Genomic DNA, 18375 nt, shown 5'->3' on the forward strand with positions numbered 1-18375 from the left:
TTATTAATCTATATTTTATTAAACCAAATAAAATACAAATTTCTATGAAATCCTTTTTTTAAAGCAAAAGTAAAGTGCAACAGAGTGCAAGAAGCGCCCATCTCATGGACAAATGGCTTGAAATTTGTATGTGTCGATTGTGTGAGGAGGATGCGTTTCATACAAGATCTGGCAGCTGGACAACTTTGGAATATATTGACGTGATTATTCATATAATGAGGTTTGGGCCATACAAATTACGGAGGTGAATGTAGCAAACAAAATACGCTGTGTGACGCAAGTACTTAACCTACTAAATCATAGCGTTTGAGAAATCACAATTATGCTTAATTATGATTTTTAAATGTGTTTATTATATCATGCAGCCTTGGAAAACACTGTCTAATAATGTGTTTTATGGATTCTCGTCCGTGAAATGCGCCACTTCTGGTATTTTGCCGATTAGTCGAAGCAAGCAAAATGAAGTCGAGGATTTTTTTTAAAAATCAAATAGTCGAATAAAATCGTTGAATTGCGACAGCCCTACTACAACTTTAAATAAAAAAGGGGGGGGGGGGGGGCTTATTAAAACACCACAAAAAATTACTATGTAAAAATAAAAAAAATTTTTAAACTATTTCAAAATATTAATAAATACCATTACAACACAAGTAATAGTAAGAACAAATTAAATAGTACCACCTAACTGCCAAATAAGTTATGCCTTTCAAATAGCAACTCAAGTTTTCAAAATATTTATTTCGTATTCATTTATTAAGAGAAGAACGAGTGACTTTCAAGCAAGAAAAGTCAAAGTTCCAAGAAAGAGCATTAAGAAAATGTCACTAAAAATATGGTAAAAGTAAAAAAATAAATATATTTATATGTATGAGAAGTCTCAGGAGGTACTTCAGGCAAGTAATTTCACATCATAAGACTTCAGCTGACCTGACAAAACACGTCAACGGATTGTAGTTGCTCAAGTTCATTACAAAAGGGTGAAAACACCTGTCCTGACCTGCCGTACATGTGAACAGCAAAGGCCAAATAGAAAGTTTGCTAGATTAAATGCGGAGGGGTGCGGTGGGCTAGATAAGCTTATCTAAGGGCCACATTGTGGGTCTAATCTTGGAGCAGCGCACATGGCTGGCAGTGCTTGTCCCTGTAGGGTCTGCTTAATCGATAACCGCCGCACACCTGAAGCTTTCAGCCTGTAGCGTCCACGTCTCGCCCAGCTCCCGTGTCGTGACGCCCCTCTGCCATCTCTCACCTCCCTTCACATGAGCTCAATGAATCAGATATCAGAAGATCCCTGGAAATTTGTATTAAGTTCAGGGTCACTGCTTTCAGCGATGTGTGCAGATATTCAACCAATAATCAAGTGCACCGCATCTATTCTTCCCAGCGCTCACGCTGGTGCTGGGATGAGCTCCACTGTAATCAATATGCTTTTCAAGTCAGCCTGCCAGACCGCCAGCCCACCTCCGAACGCTCACAAACAGGGTACAAAACAGGGCACAAAATCCTAGACTTATACATTCAGAGGTTTGAAAGCCTGTAATCTAAATTTGTGACATCTAAATAGAGTTTAACTATCGTGGAATGTTAAAAAACTGGGTTGTGTACATTGGTTTATTAATGCAATTTTGCCAAAAATCGACATTATGAAAAACACTAGAAGTTTTCTATTTTTACACGAATCTTTACTGTAGATTGTCAGACTAAAAATATAAAATGTGGGAAATTCCTATCTATTTTTGTATTATTTCTGTTCCGTTAGTGGCAATTTGACTTTTTTCAAAATTAGATGCACAAACTAAATTGTAAAACAAATGGTGCATTTTACTTGTCATGACTACTTGTTAGTGATGCAACGATGAACTGCGAGCCGGTTGAAAATCCATTCAAATATGTGACGATTCAAATCGGTTGAGATGCCAAACAAAATCGCAATACAACTGGAGTAGGAGTTTATATGAATGTATCTCTGAGGGGAACTGACTGTCTTTAGAAAAGTTTAGATGGAATTTTCATTTCATCTTGCCTCTGAACGATGCATAATAAAGCAGTGTTCATAAGCGCAGCTTTGCTTGGTTTACAGCGGTAACCCAGGAAACACTATATTATTGCTGCTCATTCAGCTCGTCTACAGTTTCTTTAAGACATGTTTTATGTAGCATAGTTTCACAAAACTAAAGTCAGACCATTCTGTTTTTGCTTCAGATTTTGAAATTATACAGTCTAATTTAGATTAAAAACTGCTCATGCTGCATCTCTGTTTGGATCATTATTAAAATGCAGTGGTTGCCTCTAATTTTTAAATGGAAAGAGCACAAAGCCTTAGTTTGTTTATATGAAGCGATTTCTTTTATTTGGTGATTGTTTTAAATTTCCAATTTAGTTTTATTATATTTCAATTTCACAAAGAAACGTGCAGCAATAGCCTAAAAAGGACACCTTTTAATTTACTGTATAATGTCTTCAATCTCATTTTGTTAGAAAAAAAAAATCATGGGAAAATCAAATTGTGAAATCAATCTTGAATCAAATCCAATAGTTGGTTGAGTGAATCATTACATCCCTACTACTTGTATCTGCATACTCGGGTGCAAATAACTACAAGTATAAAGAGACCTAACAAAAAGGCAGAGAAGGTGCCTTTTTGTTAGGTCTGGGTCTCAAACTCTTGGGTAAAATGGATTTCTCACAGCTGTAACAGTCTAGTAACTGATTTTCAAAAAAAAAAAAACACCAAAATCAACCTTTGACAGATTTTCGACTGTGAAACTTGGATATAGAAACAGTAAATGCTCCTTGGATGATTCAGAAGACGAGTCTTCAGTTTCACAAACTGCTTTTCACCAGACTCTTTTTCAGTTTTTCAAATTGCATGGAAATCAATGGGGGTCAATTTCACCCCATCCAATTTCACCATTCAAAACGCATGTTGAAACTTTGCATGCACATTAATGGCTCTAAATAAGAACTTAGGGCCCTATGATTTCCGCGATGCAGAAAACGCAGAATCCAGTCATAAAAACGGAACTTACAGTTTAACGGAATTTGGTTGGATGAATTAATCAAAAGGAGGTCATTAAACTTTAATCAAATCGCAATATGGACTAGTAACTGTAAATATTAAGCCCCAAAAGTCGATATCCTGCAGCGTCTGCCATCTCAAAGAGGACATAAATACATGAACAATAGCTCTAAAACTGCTCTGTAAATTTAATTTGAGTAAAACTAGCGACATCATATACACAGAACTTTAAAGGTATTCACAGCAACCCGTCAAAATAAAAGTTCTGCTTCACTTAAAGACATTGTGCCAGAAATAGTCTAGATTACTATTATTTAGTAGAATGTACGTAATACTACTACTACTACTGTTGAAAAATAAAACAGCATTTTTAAGAAATAATCACAAAATATTAAATAAATCCCCTTTATTTGCCAAATATTTAAACTTTAATTTTCATTAATTAAAATATAAATTAAATCCATGTTTTACGCCTTCATCTGATAACCAGTAAAATTTAAATACACAACACAGAATTTCTGAGGGGGGAAAAAAAACATTTCATAAGGCTAGTGTAATGGTGCGTTCACACCAGACGTGAATGAAGCGTTAAGCACGAGTGATTTACATGTTAAGTCAATACAAAGACGCGAATAGACATCCTGCGGCGCGAATTGAGCGATTCGGGCGTTTGACTCGCGTAACGCATGATTCACGCAAGTTGAAAAATCTGAACTTTGGCGGATATTCATGCCGCGTTAACCAATCAGGAGCTTGCTCTAGTAGTGACGTGATTACTACGTAGCAAGCGGAGGGAGAAATCCGAAACAATGGAGGACAAAATAATCGCTGTATGTGGACACCCGGAGCGGTTATATCCTATTGAAAATACACAATAGTATAGTAAAAAAATTGTTATTTATATGTCAGCCATTTTGCAACGAGACTGGAGCCGCCTGGCAGAAGCCCCTCCCTGACACGAATGGTGTCTGTTGTGAAGTGAATTTCATGCGGGAACGAAGCCAGTAAACTAAAATGTTCAAGCGTCCAACTATGCTCGAATAGCGCGATTTATTCGCGTAAGCCGCGTCTGGTGTGAACGCACAGTAAGAATAAATAAAAATAGTTTGTATGCATTCAAATAATTAGACATGCTAAATCACAGAATTTGGCAACAATAAAACAAGGTGAGAAAAAATAAAACATTTAATAGGGCCCTAAACATGTCATTTTTGTTACACTTAATAAATTTGTTAAATTGCGTTTCATGATTTTAATTTAGACATGCTTCGATTAATAAAATTTAATTTGACCATTAAAAAGGAATCCAGAAAAATTCAAACGGAAAAAACTATTGAGAAAAAAATAAAACCAAATTTGGGAAACAATAAAACTGATTTCAGAGGGCCCTAAGAACTATTCACAACATTTCAAGAGTTAAGTAGTTTTACCAGTATTTCAAGCAGTTTGAACGTCAAGTGTGGGTCAAACTGACCCAAAGACAACAGGAGGTTAAAAAGCACATTTTTGTAACTGTCTAGCAATTACGTAAATGTCAAAATTAATTCGAATTCATCCTGAATGATATGGTCACTCAGTAGGGGTTACCTAGTTTGGGTCAAAATGTTTGATTGTACTTACTTTTATTTCACAGATTACAGAAAAAAAATAAAAACACATTTGATAACTTCACTTACAATAACTTGGGTAACAGGGGTGAAAGGTTGAGCTTGACAAATAGTGTCAGCACTATGACGTGTATACCTGCAGAAAATGCTCATTATATCATTTATATTTTTATTAATTTATCCAAAGTTCCTTACAAATGAAGAACATCACAAGAAATCTGTCAGAGCAAACAATAATCAAAGGATTTAACGCCAGACATCGTAGAAAGCTATAGATTTGCTAGGGAAGTGAAACGCGGAATATTAATGCGTTTCAAATTTACTTTTAAAAATATTTCAAATATAAAATTACTTTTAATGCTACTCTAAAACTATATAATATTCTCTCTTATCTAATAGTTCCCACACACAAAAAAAAAAAACCCTCAGCCCTTCCTTTGGTCCTGAATGCCACCTTATCTTACATTTTTAAAAGGACCACAAAAGAGAAACCCAATAATGTCACCGGTTTAAAACTTTAGGGAATACCCAACACAATAGCAGGAGCAGACGTAAGAAACTTTCCTTCGGCGTCCTATAGACGGGCAATCTACTGCAATTTAAGCTCCACGTATCCACATCCCATTACTCATCATGCACGGACAGACAGGAAAAACACACCGTGTGCTTGATAGGATGGAATGACTGATGAGCCACAAGTGTGGTCTATGAGACAGGACTTACCAGGCAGCTCACGTTGAGACAAACTACATAACCACACAGGCAGCATTTTTCTTTCATGTAGGGATGTCAAAAGTACCTGTACTTTGGGATCAAGTCTAGCCTATGAAATTAAAGACAACAACAATAAAATACAATGACAAAGAACCGACTCAACTGAATAACAGACAGCTGCATTCAAATCCCTGCACGCGGTCAGCAGTTGACCGATAACTTCAGAAACTACAAAAACACGTGTCAGATCGGAAGAATGAGGGTCCAAAGCTATCAATACAGATCAGCAAACCATCTATAGAAGAAACCAGAGACTCAAGCCTCTTCGAACTTGGGATGTGCGAGAACTGCAGCTGCTAGTCGAAAATGTAGTCATTTTAACGTTACTTTTAAAAATACATTATTTTAAAAAGCAAATATCCGGAGCGGAAAACTACATTTAATTTTACCTCAGACTTTGCATGACAATGTTTTCTTCGTGCACTCTGCCGGATCAGAGAAATGTCCACCAGGAAGACGAGTAAGGTGCGGGAGCGTATGTAACGGTTTAAAGAGGGATACATTATGAATAAAAGGGACCTTTCTTCAGAAAGGTTTCGCTGACATTTTTCATGTTATCGACATATAGTGCCTGATAAAAGCATGTGTATATGTACAGCACTTTGTTTACAGGAGTAACCATGGTAAGAGCTGTATTTCTGCTTGTTCAAGAGTGCCACCTGCTGTCAGAGAGTGTATTTGCATTTTCATTCAGCCTGTCTGCTGTTTTTTTCACCGTTTGATGGAAAATTATTTGCACAATGTTTTTGACTGTCTTCTAAGGGTTTCTTTCTTTTAGACTAGTCAGAAGAGTCATAAGCAAAGTGTGGTTTTGGACAATATTAGCAAATTCTTTTTGTGATGACTTTGCATTGATAAATGACAACATTAATACAAAATATGAATTTAGAACAAAATATTAGTGCTATTTCTAAACACTCTTTACAGTGGGGTTTTAATTGGTCTTATGTATCGACCTTAAACCTGGCAATCAATCAGTAATGCTATAAAGGTGCTCTAAACCAGCAATCACCACAAAAAAACTTGGGCTGAGTTTAATCGGGTAATTAGGCATCACAGCTAAAAAAAGAGCATGTCCGACTTTGTATATATTGCCATTAAGTAATCAAAACTAATGATAATTGCAAGTTACTTTAAAGCATTTATGCCATAAAATGCAAAATTTATGCTGATTTAAAAAAAAAAAAAAAAAAAAAAAAATCCCATTCTGAAAGCTAAAGCATTTCTGATCTTTTAAAGGGCAAGGTATGATAATAAACGATACGCTTGTAATTTGTTCTTTGGCCTTAATTTTATTTTGTTGACTGTTTGCTTGAATAAAAACTTGTAATTTTTATCTCATTGAGAAACATTTGAATATGGAAGGATTTAGCAGACCAAACTAAATAAAAATGAATTATTCACACGAAGTTATGGAAAATGGAATGCTGAAATAACATTAAAGTAGAATGAAAAGCAAACATAAGTAATGTAAAATAACACCTGATGGATGTGAAAAACACCTGAAATACCCCTTAAAATTAAAAGCAAATCAATAGATCACGAATTAAATCAATAAATAAAAGCATAAAGGAAAGTATGAATAAATAAATAGGACATGACATGTATTTATGCTTACATTTAATTGAGCTTCATTGCAACATATTTAATCATTTCAGTGTTCATTTAATTAATTTATTCTGTTAAATCCCTCTATAGTTGTGACAGTTTTCATTTGTTAAATGAGTGGGTTCACTAGCATAATTTATTGCAGTATCAACATTAGTATGGAGAACAGAGAAATTTCACTGGTGACAAAAACTAGAATTACTAAATCTACTTTCATGTACTGTTGAGAGTGAACAGCAAGAGAGCAGCCTCTTCATCTATCGGCTGCTTTGAAATAACAGAGCGCATCCCTGTGGTAAATATATGAGCAGATGTACAGTACCGGAGTTCAGGCCTGCTCTTATCATGGCAAGTGCATCTCTGGATCCACATAACAGGCATTGCTGTACTGATTCAAGCCACGGCAGCATTAGAGAGCGATATTTCTTACGCTGGCTGCAGAGATAAAGCAGAGTCTCTGAGCAGCCGTCTTTGGACATCATCACCGGTTTGGTCTCTGGTCCTGCTGCATCTGGACTTGCAGCTTGTTAGCGCTAAGCCCAGCCAAACGGTTCAATGCCGATAACAAGCAGCCTCTAACGGCAAGGTCATTCGCTCACTCAAAGTGCCAAGGATGGGGGCTGACCTCTTCACGACGCCTGACGCCAGGCCGATAAAGGTCCAGGAGATAATTACAACCACCGCTGGTCCAGGCCAGTGCAGAAAACTAATAAACACTTCCTGCCATGGAGAGAACGACGCAATGTCACAGCTGGAGAGAGAAAACGGCAAGAGGCGCAAGGCGAGCTGGAAATAACTGCGGTATAACCCTCCCTTAGTGTATGACACGAAAATCAATGTAAGGGTAAAGATGCACAATCAATTAAAATAATCAAGACTATTGAGTGAATTAATAAACTGTATAAACGCAGGTGTTTAAATTAGCCGGTATGCAAAAATGACAACCAAGCAGTCTGATCCACACAAATCATGCAATTATAGAAAATTATTGGAATTATTTTGGATTCATTATATGTTGTGCCAAATACAAAGTAGCATGTTATGTAACAATCCAACATGCAATGCACCAAAACATGACAATGTAAATTGTGTTGACCAGGGGTTTTCAAACATTTTCATACCCAAGACTTCTAAAATAGGACTCCCTTTGCAAGAGATCCCCTTCTTAAAAATCAAAAATTACTACAAAATTAAATGATTGGGTTTTATGTTCTTACACAGCCAAAGTAAATGACTAAAATAACCACTGGACAATATTTAGAGTATTAAAGCTGACAGAACATCTCTTCTCTATGCATTTATTGTTCAAATCTAAGATTGTCAACAGAATAACAGTGATTAATCTCATGATTGCTGAACACTCTTGAAAAAGCTAAAACTAATTTTATTAAAATACAAAAAGGAACTACTTTAATAAAATACAATAATAATAATAATGTGCAGTTACTGTTAAAACCTAAGACTGTTGACAATAACAGTGATTAATCTCATGATTGCTGAACACTCTTGAAAAAGCTAAATAAAACTATACTTTATATAAAAAAAAAAACAATTAAAACATTTAAAAGAAACCGTTCTAAAAAAAAAATACTAAATATATATTAATATATTTACAATAATTGCTTAACTTATTAAATGTTTTACAATAAATTTCACAATAATAAATAACTATTTTAATAAAATACTGCTATTCCACCTACTACTTCAATTCTAACAATAATAATTATTATTATTGTTATTTATTTTTAAAATATATTTATCATAATTAACATTATACCACAGAACCCCAAATAACCTTTGGAGCTCACAGGTAAAAATAAATAAATAAATGGTTTAGACAGCTTCATTTATTGCAACGGGAGTGTTAGTGGGAATCAAACAGCGGAGTTAAAACTGTAAATTTGCAGTGACAGCTTTAGTGATTACTGGGAGCGTTCTAGCATTGCTGCACTGCTTGCTGGGTGTAATTTCTTACAAATATGAAGAGTTTTGTTTTTCATGCTGCTAAGAGGATCAGAGTTGACCGTTTAGTCACTGTCTTGATTTAATGATGTATAAAACAGCAATTAATTCATTCAGGAACAGCGCTCGCAGCTTGTTTCGGATGGGTGGCGACAAAATATAGTCGCCCACACAAAGTAGGTATTCTAATGCAAATGCTATTAATCAAACCGGATCGTGATTACACGATAAAAAAACAAGCGAAATGCAATTCCCCTTTTCACAGTTCTCTCGCCCTGAAATCCAAATAATCCCTCTCTTGCCGCTTCCCAGAGTGCCGAGTGCAATCATCAATGATTAACCGTCCAGAGAATGGAGCTCTGGAGATTGCCGTGCACCTCACCTTCATCGAAGTCGACATCCTCTTCGGTGTGCTGGGGGAAGGGGAAGCAGTTCGTGATCTCCAGACGGTCTTCAACCACCAGGCCAAGCAGAACACCCTGAACCACCTCACTACCCTGGCCCTCCTCCTGGTAGTGCTTAATGATCTTCAACACCACCTGCAGATGCACAAACACACAGCCTGATCAGGAACCTGCGAGGAAACATTTCTTGCAAAACCAAATTTGGGCCTGCCGAAGCAAATTGAATAATATATGATGCAATTTCTCCCCCTAAAGGCATCTAAAGTGTCTTTGTGTTGCCTTTGCAGGAGCGACAACGGGCAGAAATAACATGAGTTTATTGCACGAAGATTTGCGAGGTGTAACCAGGTACGCAATTGCATGGGCACACACACACTTATGTGCTGTTTAGCATTTAACTAGGCCTGTCAAAAAAAATAAACATTTTTAAGATTTTAATACAAGACACCACAGGTAAATAGGGTAAAATGTTTAACTGAGACAATTGTTTTGTATGACAAGTTTTCTAAAATGTTTAAATATGCAAGAGGCATCAATTTATTAAATATGCATTCATTTGCAGCAATCTGAACATTGGATGAAGCCAGGTTCAAAATTCTTGTTGACATTGGAGTTAAAGGTTTTTACAGAAGACTTATTGGATCTCTTTGTCACTCCATAAATCAAAAAACACCCAGAGAAAACATAAATTTTCACCATGTTTTAGGAATAAAATGTCATAAATCAGGCAAATGATATATGAACAAACTTCTGTAAAAACTATCAGAATATAAATAGGAATAAAGCTATAAAGTTTGGTGTAAGTGCTGCAGAAGTGGAGAATTCTGGCAAAAAAGAAAAGTTAAAATTAAAATGGGATCTTCTGCTGTGAATGGGTGCCGTCAGAATGAGAGTCCAAACGGAGTTAAAAACATCACAATAATTCACACCACTCCAGTCCATCAGATAATGTCTTGTGAAGTGAAAAACTGCGTGTTTGTAAGAAACAAATCCAAAATATGAGGCCAAAATATGAGTCCACAATCCATAAAGCTTGCTCCAGTGGAAAAGCTTGCTCCAGTGGAAAAGTCCATCTCCCGACGTCCTCTCAAATCAAAATCCACCAATATATTTGTTTTTGCTTGTAAATGGTGCTTGATCTGTCCATATTTCTCTCCTGTTTCAGATGAGACGACATTTTAAGAGAAAACTAATTATGGACAGTATTTTAGTCAGAAGCAATGGTTTTAAGTTAAAAGTGTCTTAATGGATGTGTTTACTACAAACATGTAGCTTTTCATTTCACAAGACATGAACTGATGGACTGGAGTGGATTATTGTGATGTTTTTATCAGCTGTTTGGACTCTCATTCTGACGGCACCCATTCACTGCAGAGGATCCATTTTTGAGCAATTTCTCCAAATCTGTTCCCATGAAGAAACAAACTCCTCTACATCTGGGATGGCCTGAGGGGGAGTACATTTTCAGCAAATTGCTATTTCTTTCAAATGCTCCGAATTTCCTGACCCCAATCAGGCATGTTTCTACATTAATACATCTGAGATGAGAACAATAATATTCAGACGTTCTGCACATTTATTTGCGTAATTAAGATGCAGTAAACACTAATCCATCTCATCTGACCACTGGCTATCTAATGACCTAAGACAGATGTTAATTCCAGGCTTATGTGTGCTTTAGACAGCTCTCAGGAGAATATTAATATGTGCAAGCTTTGATTTCAAGATTGGCAGAGAGGGAAAATATCAATCAGTCTGTGCTCAAAACAGCCATGAATGTGAAGAGCGGGGCATGTCGCTTTAAAATGCAAGTTGGAGAGCTAAATGGAAGATTGCTCCTCCATCTTAACATAGTACTTTGCGACCACTCAGAGCAGAAAAAGATGGAGAAAGACCTGGGGTTAATAGAAGAACAAATAAATTCACTGTCTAATTACGCCGTCTGCACAGCTTCTCTGAATACCAATCGACTGAAGCAAGAACTCTTCTTCAACCCATTGAGAGAGCCAGTTCACTCTGCCCAAGGCCTGATGGGATACGTTCATTTTTCTCAGAAGGGACAAAGCATTTCATATCGTCAATATCTGCTGGGGAACTAAAGTGCATCAGTACAGCTGTAATTTCATACGGAGTATCGAGGCAGGAGATGCATTTAGAGCGTATGGATGCTGCCAAGCACTCGCATTTGAGTGAAAATGACGTAGTGCAAATGTGCAAAAATTTGCAGATTCTTTTAAAAACATTTCTCTAATGCAAAAACTAACCTGTATGTATCATTTAACATGACATTTTAGAAAGGTTTAGTGTAAATATTAACTGGCTCATGCAGACATCACTTCATAAGCTTGAAGAAGTGTCCAGAGAACCCCATAATATATAAATTTAAAATAACAAATACTATAGCTATAGAATGTTTAATATAAGAGGCCTAGACAATTAATTAAAATATTCAAATGTTTTCAAATATTAGAATTATTTGATCTGTTAAGCATTAAATATTGCTTATTCTAATCAGAGCAAAAGAGGGAAAAATGACATTAAAAGTATATTTTTATAGTTTCATATATTTTTCATATAAATTCGTTATAAAATGAGATTTTATTTTTTTAAAGATAAAAAATTATTCATCAAGAATGCACTAAATTGTTCAAGTGACAGTAAAGGCGTCTGATGTCACAAATTTCTTTTTTTTTTTTTTAAATGCTGTTCGTTTGAACAGAATCCTGAAAAAATTATCACTTTTTACAAAAACATGAAGCATCATGACTGTTTTCAACATCGATAATGTTTCTTGAGCAGCAAATCAGCATATTAAAATGATTTCTGAGGGATCATGTGACACTGAAGATTGCAGTAATGATGCTGAAAATTCCGCTTGGCATCACAGGAATAAACTACATTCTAATACTTATTCAAATACAAAACAAATAATAAATTAATGCAGACATTCAAATCTTGACCACATTAGTTTGAATGGTAGTGTTATATATTATATAAGATAATTTACAGTCAGCAATCACAAAATACATCCACATGCGGAGCAGCTTTGTGGCCATTACACAAAACTATGACCGCAAAACACTGCAACTGACCAATCAGAAGGGAGCATTCCAGAGGGCGGCGTAACAAGGAATAATATAGTTTAGATCAATTATTTTTTGCATTAAGAGACATTAAAGGAATCGCAACGACACCGAAATCATCAAGTAGAATCAGAATCATTAAACAACCTTTCAATTCCCATCGCACCCCTCCTGGAGCCACATGGAACAAATCTGCCATCATTTACCACAACATTCATAAAACAGTGCGCTAGAGGCAATATTACACACAATTCTCTGGGTGCGAGTAACATGTCAAGCCCAAATGACCTGACAGAGCTCGCCACATCCCAGCTGTAAAGATATATGAAGCATTTCACGGTGGCGTGTTGAATTAATTATGGATGGACTCCCAGTAAACAAAGTTACAACCTTTGTCTGGCTTTAAAAACTCCACACAGATGGTGGTCAGACATATGGTGGGCGTCCATAGCACCTCATTTCCACATGAGCTAGAAGCTCTAGATGTTGTTTTCCAAGGCTTATTGTTGCCTCTTTGAGGGTTTGTAACAGGCTTTAAGGTCAGCGGGAAAAAAACCCGGTAAAGTCAATACTCTCTGAGCAGAGTCCTGCCAATCTGATCATTTTGAATCGAGGCGTCGTGCTGGAAGGATTGTGAAAAAGCCCGTTCCCCCTAAATCATTCAGGAGGGAAGTCACACACCTGCTTCCTCAAATGAATTGAGCTGTGCAATACAGTCGGCGCCGCCGCAGCAAAACAACACAAAGCCAGCGGCAAAGACGACGGTGCTGCGCAAACAGAAGCACGGTGAAACGCTCAATACCACCGCGAGATGTGGGGGAATACGAACGCCACTAATTGCCTGAGCAGTTGTTACGCATAAAAGAACAGGAAACAGCAGCATCCAATTTCCCGTTGTTCCAATCTTAGGGTTTGAATCATCGCTCATTTGATTCCAAGAAATTAACGGCCGATTAAACGACTAAACATCCTGTTTTAGAATGCTCCACTCCTGGTGTTTGTTTCTTGCAACCGGTGTTGTCAATGAGGCATTTTTTAATTCAGTTTATAGTTAAGAACACATTCGGATATATTCCTAAACGAAAGAAAAAAAAAATGTACTGAAAATTATGGTACGGGTAATAGGATATACAGAAGGCGAGCAGATAAATATATTTTAATATTTTGTGTCGGCACAAAAAAAAAAAAAAAAAAAAAACCTCTTCCACTTCCATTCTTTGAAAAGAGCAATTTTATTAATAAAAAGCAATTTTACTGTTTAGTTTTTTCCCCTGCTGTACCGAATAAATTCAGTTTATATGTGTGTGTGCAGACAGACAGACAGACAGACAGACAGACAGACAGACAGACAGACAGACAGACAGACAGATAAACTGAATTTTAGACAATAGAGTATAGTATATAGTAAAGTAAATTAAATTATAACTTCTAATTAAATGTAGCCATCTAATTTTCTTTTTTTATGCAACTTGGACACAAATCAAAAGATTTTGTCTTTATTTTCCATTACAAAAACAGCTTCATATTACTGGACATTTGAGTTAAAAATAAACAATTATATTAGAAAAAAAAATCATACACTTGAGGATAAAGGTCTAAATTCTGTGTTGATGCAACAAGGTGCTCATGTTCTGCGTGACCGACTACAGGCGTTTAGACACAAATGATGTTGACATTTACACTCATTTACATTTTACAAGAGAGAATATGATGTGAATAACCTCTCAGAGGCTCTTCAGCATGAAACTAAACTGAATGGTGCACCTTCCTGCGATGATTAATGTAACACTTATATTTTTTTACAAGACAATAAAAGAGACACTAAATAAGACACTAAATAAGTTATGCTAATGTTCTCAAATATCTCTAATTTATATATTTAACTATTCAATTTGCATTTATAGGATTTTTTAAATTAAAATATTGAAAAAAAAATATTAACAACAAATACTGCCTTTAGATCCTAAATATCTTGAATATATTTTCAGATTATTTTAACATACAATTTCCACTAAAAGTTTAATAAAAAAAAATATAAATTACAAATTAAAAATTAACTAAATGGCAAATTTCTGAATATCTCTAACTTGTTTAAATATGGAATTTCTACTGCAAAGTCATTAATGAATGATTTTAGCCTAGATATTAAAAAAAATGTAAATATATTAATCTTGCTAACAGTTATGTCGGACAAGATAAAGTTAAAGCTGCAGTCCGTAACTTCATTTAATACACAGAGCCGTTCACTGACAAGATCATTAATATTGCATTCATAATCGCGGATGAATTGCATTCAATTATGAACACGAAATTGCCTAGCTTAAACTATACCCATAGTCACGCAATGCTAATGTTGTTAACATTAATGATTTGAGAATAAAGTATAACAATAATTTACACGGTTTGATGTGATATGAGCTAACCGATCGTTAGATTTAAATCACCATTGGCAGCACGATTTATTGTAATGCTTTTTTCCACAGTTGGTCAGAACAAACGTGGCACTTGTTACTTGTTCAGATGGCAAAATATATGGTGAAAAGTCTTGTTTGGGTCATATATTCCAAGATGTAGGCTAGAATCTGTGATTCTGAAGTACAGTAAATGTCCACACCGGCGCACTGACTGACAGACACACATTCACCTCGAAACATTACATTCATCCGCGCTGGAGTCGTGCCGACTCACAACTAGGGTTGGACGATGTCAACAAAATTGCCATTGGACGATGTCTACAGTGAAACATCACGATGGATGATGATGATGTCGCAGGCATGATGAGCAGTGGGGGGCGATGGATTAGTTAGTAGGTGTGCCCAAAGAGTGAATCCGTATTCAGAAAGGCACGGAAAACAACGGTTGCCTGTTACATTACAGTACATAAAATTTCACTTACCACATAAACAGAGTAAGGAGAAATAACTGAGGACGATGGCGAATGATTTGCAGATCCTGAGCACCACTGACGATCTAATCTTGTAAAATGTGTGTTAAGTACTGCCGCTCCATAGTATAAACAGAGTGCGTGTGAATCAAGAAAGTGAAAGTGAAACTAAAAAGCAATCGTGCATTCAAAAGCAGTTCAATACCAGGCATAATAGCGGTTCCCTCATGCTCGCAATTTTATATACAGTTTGATTACCGAATGATATAACTGCGAGAGAAAGTATAGAAACATATTTTCCTCCCATCTCATATTTATTCCCTTTAGAGGTTCCATCATTTTCTTTCTGAGCACAGCATTGGGATGCAGCGGATTGCGGGGGATATGGGGATCATGACGCCGGCTCAACATCGTGATGTCTATCAGCCATGGGCGATTGACGATAGCATCGTCTATCGGCCCAACCCTACTCACAACCCCACACAAGGAAGATCATTTTGCAAGTAACTGCAATTCCAGGTTTTCAAACAGAGATGGCGACAGAGGCAAAACGTACTGACTGCAGCTTTAAGTCTGTTAATATTAATGGACCTAGGAAAAAGTGGGTTTTACTTTCTCTAAATGAAGCCTAAAACAAAGGCAAAACAGCTATTTGTAATGTTAACCATTAACCTTGATGACATCAGCTGAAAGGAAAAAAATCATTTTTACATTGACACATTCTAAAAGCTGTAGTCCACTTTATGCAAAAGCATCTTATAACAACCATCAGAGAGCAACCATCAGATGCGCCACAATCAGCTCAGATCCGCCACTGACTTCTCCTGAACCCCATCCGTCAGACGAGCTGTCAGCGCGGGCCGGAGGGGGCGAGGGAACTCAGGGGGCTGGCTTCTTACCACCAGATTCAAAGTGGCACTCCTCACCCCCCCGTTCTCCTCCTCCATCAGCTGAGTGACAGTAACAGAATACTTAATGAGGGCATGCGGCATGCAGACTACACATCCCCATCAAAGCAGCACAACACAGCCTCAACACTCCATCTAATGATCCCCCCTGAACTCGGGAGAATTGCACGCTTGCCAGTTCTATTTTTGATAGGCGCTTTTGTTTTGCAATGACTAGCATTCTCTCTGCGGCACATTGCAAGTGTTCGTGGGCTTTCTTGCTTTCAAACTTTCCTTAGCCGAGGGGTGATGCAATCCACACGCCCGAGGCAATCAGGTAAACGCGCTAACACGTTCCCCACGGATCACGCTGACGTTAATGTCTGTCCCTGTCAGTTAGCCGAGCAAGGACGCGCAACCGTAGCCTGATGACTGTCGTTCTGCTACGACGAGGCCTATGATCCATCTTCATAAAACAATGACGAAACAAGATCTCTAACAACCGCATGCCGAACCACCTCTCAAAATGAACAGCCTTTGACAACGTCGTAATTGAACAGTTTCACACCACGTGTACAAATGAGCTCATACTTCAGATTTGCAATGCTGGAGGAGAAAGCTGCACTCAAAAGCTCGAAATAAGGCCTAATAGTTCACTTTTAATAAGAGAACTGGCTTAGGTCATTTGAAATGTTAGATAATGACCTAAATAAATATAAAAATACTATACAGGACCTCAACAAATTACTGTAATTTGTCTTGTTAATTTTAACTAAAGAAAGAAAAATCATTAAACTAAAGAAAAAAAAAATATTTTTTTATTTTAAAGTTGTGTGTGTGTATATATATATATATATATATATATATATATATATATATATATATATATATATATATATAAAAATGTATTAGATAATGTGAAATGTTAAGGACTGGACAAAAAAAATGAAAAGTATCTGTACTGATAAGCATAACTAATTATTACTGGAACTGTAATTTTTTTGCTAATTTTAACTAAAGAAACTAACTTTTTTCCTCTCCTTCTTCTGAATTCCTTTTTATTTAAGTTATTAATAGAATAAAAACAGAAAAAATTGTTCCAAAAATTTAACTTTATGCCAGTACAGTGCATAAAAAAAAATTTGATTTCTTTTTTTTTTTTTTTAAATGGGATAAAGTTAGAAGAATGACCACAATTCTTCTTTCCCTCTTGAAGAAAAATTATCACAATTCACTGATATTAATTACAGAACATCTCATCTGCAGTTTTTAAACTTCAAACAATCATGTGACAAGCGAGAATCAATAGCACAAGGAATCAATAATGCATCTGAAGTCACTGCTTTTAATTTAACAATTACAAATGAGATTTGAGAACTCCAGTTGAGAGAAATATGATTGTAAAATAGCAATTTGAATCACGTATTTCAGTGTGTTCGTCTCACAAAGCTATTTTATGGTTTAAGAAGATCTGAAATGAAGCTAAATATTTCAAATACACAGCTTTTTGAGGGAGCCTTATGTAAATCATCCAGTCTTGTATACTAAAGTGCAGCTTTGACCATCTGCCTAATATCTCCTTTTGTGCCCACAGAAGAGAAAATACTACGACAGGTATTGAAACGTAGGACGGATGAAAATAATGGAAAGATGCAAGCGACTGTCCTATCAAGGTCAATCTACGTCCAAAATGCAGAAAATGCACCAGATAATGACAGGATGGGTTCTTTCTTTAGACAACTTCGCCCTCTTTTGGCAGTGATATATAATGCAGTGCACGACATCAGCACTGCATCATCCTCAAACTCAGACAGCCTCTTTAATTAAGCAAACAATTCAGTTCTACTGCACACCAGGAGATAAACAGCAGACCGTCCACATGCATTACCGTGATGATTGGAGGGTTTAGACCAGCGCTCCATCACGAGCACAAACAGCCCATAATATAACTGCATATTCAGCAAGAATTCACATGCTAAACATATTTAGCTAGCTTGATAGAGAAGGATCACTCAAATCAGAAAGACTATGAAGGCTGATAGTTCAAAGAATTTGTTTGTTCCTTTCAGATACTGATTATTTTCAGCTGAAAGCATGATTTAAACAAGTAGCTCCTACCACACTTATTCACACGCAATCGCTCTCTC

General features: G+C 36.4%; 1 protein-coding gene across 1 annotated transcript in view; it reads right to left on the reverse strand.

The window, feature by feature from the left end:
* The window catches only part of LOC306877609 (eukaryotic translation initiation factor 3 subunit H-A-like), a 72832-nt gene that overhangs the window by 51757 nt on the left and 2700 nt on the right, over positions 1 to 18375 (reverse strand). The window contains exon 2 of the mRNA XM_079429466.1: positions 9353 to 9509. Coding sequence (XP_079285592.1) covers positions 9353 to 9509 — 157 coding nt within the window. The remainder of the gene's footprint in view (positions 1 to 9352; positions 9510 to 18375) is intronic.

The sequence above is a fragment of the Barbus barbus genome, assembly GCF_936440315.1.
Source record: "Barbus barbus genome assembly, chromosome: 12".
Lineage (NCBI taxonomy): Eukaryota > Metazoa > Chordata > Actinopteri > Cypriniformes > Cyprinidae > Barbus > Barbus barbus.